Consider the following 3,257-nt stretch of genomic DNA (forward strand, 5'->3'; position numbering starts at 1 on the left):
AACTTGAAAGAAGAGAAAAATTTTTGCCGACAAAAGGTATTCAATATATGTTATATACTTCTAAAGCCTAATATTTTACATATATACACTATGTAATTTTTTTACGAAGGGTAGTCAATTGACCACCCTTAGGACAATGTGGCTTCGCCCATGCTGTCACAGGGTTAAGCAGTGTGATGCAGGTCATAGATTGAATAGTGCTAATGAATGTTTGATGTTAATCTTCTTTAATTTGGCTAGAATATTCCGCGGCTATTGAGTTGTCCCCTTCACTGTGCTGCAGAAATTAAATTCTTATAGTTTCAGAGCACTTGGACATCAGGACAGGAAATACAACATCATGAATATTAATTAAAGAATTCATACATCGAGTCAATATTTTTCCTTTGCATCTTGATACATTAACTTCTGTTGCCTAATAATCTATATCTTAAAGAGCTACTGGAGCTAGCCTTCTCTTAAACTTACATGTGCAGAGAAGGCATAAGAAATATGTGAAGTTAATAAGCTATTCACATTTACATTGGCTACAACCAAGTTTTCATTTTCTATTCATTCTGCTGCATATTTACCCATCTCTGACTCTTTATCTATCCGCTGCTATCAGTTGTTATGAAACTGATACTGCCTTTTGGAAAATTCTCTGACCAGGTGCTAGCATAGCTAAAGGGTCATAAGCAGATTTTCTCTGTACAAATACTTCCCATTTTGGACCAAAGTGGGTCCTCCACTGTTCTTGTGTTGTGTAATGAGGCAAATATTGCTTGACTCCTAGGTGTGCCACATCACAGAAATCTAATATTCTTTTGTTCTGAGTTAAGACATGTTCTAAACTGTCAGTTCCACTGGATGAAGGATTTGCATGGGATAAAAAGGCCACCAGGTAGATAATATCTTCATTTGGAGAAACAAATGAGGTTCTGTTATCCAACCTGAAAAATAAGACCAAAGTAACATGTCAATTGATTGGAAAAATTAAGTACTAGATTTTTGTATATGCGAAACGTAATATAAATGAAAATTACTTTGATTTATGAATGGGGTAGACAAGAACAGGGCCATTGTTAGTATCTTTAAGGATGTTGCCAAAAACTTCCTTAGCGAAGTGTTGTATTTTGCTTTTAGGAACTAGAAGATTGAGCCATGGGTGTGGGAGATCCCAAAGTCCTTTCGATCGAAGTTTTAGCTCTGAAGCATGAACTCTGTCCAAAAATTCTATGTATGGAACTTCTGACATAAATAACGTTGATGGAATATAACTTAGTTGGGATAATAAATCTTCAATTTCCTGCATCTGCATGAAACAACAAGCAGTTACATTAGAATTGTTTCATCGAATTGACCTTTTTTGGATTTTTTCCAAGATTTTTAAGTTATGTAACATTGCCTTACCTGGTTTACTGTATCGGATTTTTCGGGGTATAAATTTTTGGTTAGTTCAAGGCAATAGAGTGTTCTTCCATCTGATACAAAGTGGCTGGCTTGAACAGGATCTTGAGGGTCAAAAGATGCTCTCCAGTTATTCATTAGACCTGTTTTGTTCTTTATCACCAGCCCTTCTATGTAATCAAATGTTTTAGCTGCAGATATCAAATGCTCTTGGTCTCTGGCAAATGTGGAGAAATCAGAGTACAACACTCTTATCCATTTCACCTGTTAATTAAAGAAAATCACATGTCTAGTAATATTCCGATGGCTTAAATCGGATATTCTTGAACTTTATTAAGTGAATTTTTTACCATCCTTGGGGCTCGTTCCAGAGAGATTCTTGCTCTAGTTATTATGCCAAACTGTCCAAGTCCTCCCAAAACAGCATGGAATAGGTCAGCATTCTGTTCCTTTGAACAAATTAAGACTTCTCCTTTTCCTGCAATGAGTTCAGTTCATGTACGTTAGTCAATAAGACACGTGCTGAATTTCTTTTTTCAAATTATGTGATGTTTGTTAATTGAAAATGAGTGGTCTTTGCATATTTGGTGTAAATAAAGTCAGGCTCCAACTTGTACTATGAGAAATGTTTGCAGCTTCTTAAGTTTGGTCTTCCTTAACTAACATATCATATCAGACAAAAAGAGGTAATAACTTGTGTAAGTTGCCTTATGACCGTTTTCTCATATTCCATCATACCGCCTTTTACCAAATCACTGCCATATCTTCGGTATTTTTCTTTTTTTCCTAAAAAATAAATTTTCATACTTGCTTATTCTCGTCAGACTATGGGAAAATTTTCAAACCTGTAACAACCTCCAGCTGGTGGACATTACTGATCTGAGGGCCGTGTCGAAATGCCTGTCCACTGATGCCAGCATTAGACAGTGTACCTCCAACAGTAAGATGGAGGTAGTCAGTCCAAGATTTTGGTGCTAATCCATATTTCAAAGTTTCATGCAATATATTAATCCACAATTCACCAGCTGAGACATCTACATAAGGGAATTGACCCCTGTAGACCTGCATTTCCTGACCCTGTAGTGACTCCATGTTGATTATAACTCCACGTCGCGCTTGCGCCTGGCCCTGAAGCGAATGACCGTGGCCTCGCGCGGCTACGGTTAATTCAGAACCCGGACCCATTTGCCAGACATGTTTAATTATTTCTGAAATATCAGCAACGGATTTGGGATGGACTACTGCTAAAGGGTGGACATGAATTTGGTTGCCGAAATCTCGGGCTGCAAACTCATTGTTTTCGAAAGTAATATGGCCTTGTAAATGAAGGGCTTTCAATGAGGATAGGACACTGGAAAAACAAAATTCTGGTTTGATAATTACCCAGCTTAGCACTAAAATTGTGAAGCTTCTTAGGAACAGAACGTTCTTTTTTCTGGTGAAAACAAAGCTTTGGCACGTCATCTCTTTGATAAAGGAAATAAAAAAAAAAAGATATTTTTTGCTATGTTCTTTCTATCAAAGTAAGTAGAAGATAGAAGAGCAAAGAGTGAAGAGTTGAAGAGGAAATATAAAGGAGAAGATTTAAGATTATATGAGTGGGAGAGTCAACCTATATTGAGTGGTAAGAATCCGTATGAAGACTGTCTACTTTAGGTGGGAGAATTTAAGGGATTTTCTTTTGAGTTCCCTTTTGTTTGGGGTCTTTATTTAGTTTATATAAGAGTATAGAGAAGCCAGCCATCACATGTTGCCAAGTTGAAGAAGAAAAAGTCATCAGAAAAGAAAGATTTCCCCAAATCTTTGCACCTTTTTCTCACAGTTCCTTCCACAGTTTTACCTTTTCCATTAAAGACAAGTTATGTCTC

At 36.8% G+C, this 3,257-nt stretch overlaps 1 protein-coding gene across 1 annotated transcript; it reads right to left on the minus strand.

Moving 5' to 3' along the window:
• Nucleotides 1-324: 324 nt before the first annotated feature.
• Nucleotides 325-3,054, minus strand: LOC104232618 (cytokinin dehydrogenase 6-like). Its single transcript, XM_009785866.2, has 5 exons — nt 2,235-3,054; nt 1,740-1,867; nt 1,393-1,653; nt 1,026-1,294; nt 325-932 (listed from the first exon to the last, which is right to left on the minus strand). The coding sequence occupies exons 1-5, from the start codon at nt 2,851-2,853 to the stop codon at nt 611-613; spliced, it is 1,599 nt and encodes a 532-aa protein (XP_009784168.1). The 5' UTR covers nt 2,854-3,054; the 3' UTR covers nt 325-610.
• Between the last annotated feature and the right edge of the window lie 203 nt (nt 3,055-3,257).

The sequence above is a fragment of the Nicotiana sylvestris genome, chromosome 9, assembly GCF_000393655.2.
Source record: "Nicotiana sylvestris chromosome 9, ASM39365v2, whole genome shotgun sequence".
Classification (NCBI taxonomy): Eukaryota; Viridiplantae; Streptophyta; class Magnoliopsida; order Solanales; family Solanaceae; genus Nicotiana; species Nicotiana sylvestris.

Bases quoted from the DNA above. Each gene is read 5' to 3' on its own strand.
- LOC104232618 (XM_009785866.2), bottom strand. From the start codon at position 2,853: ATGACGTGCCAAAGCTTTGTTTTCACCAGAAAAAAGAACGTTCTGTTC. The intron at 1,295-1,392 runs GTAAGGCAATGT...TGTTTCATGCAG, and splicing joins AATCCGATACAGTAAACCAG to ATGCAGGAAATTGAAGATTT. The intron at 933-1,025 runs GTAATTTTCATT...CTTATTTTTCAG, and splicing joins TACCCCATTCATAAATCAAA to GTTGGATAACAGAACCTCAT.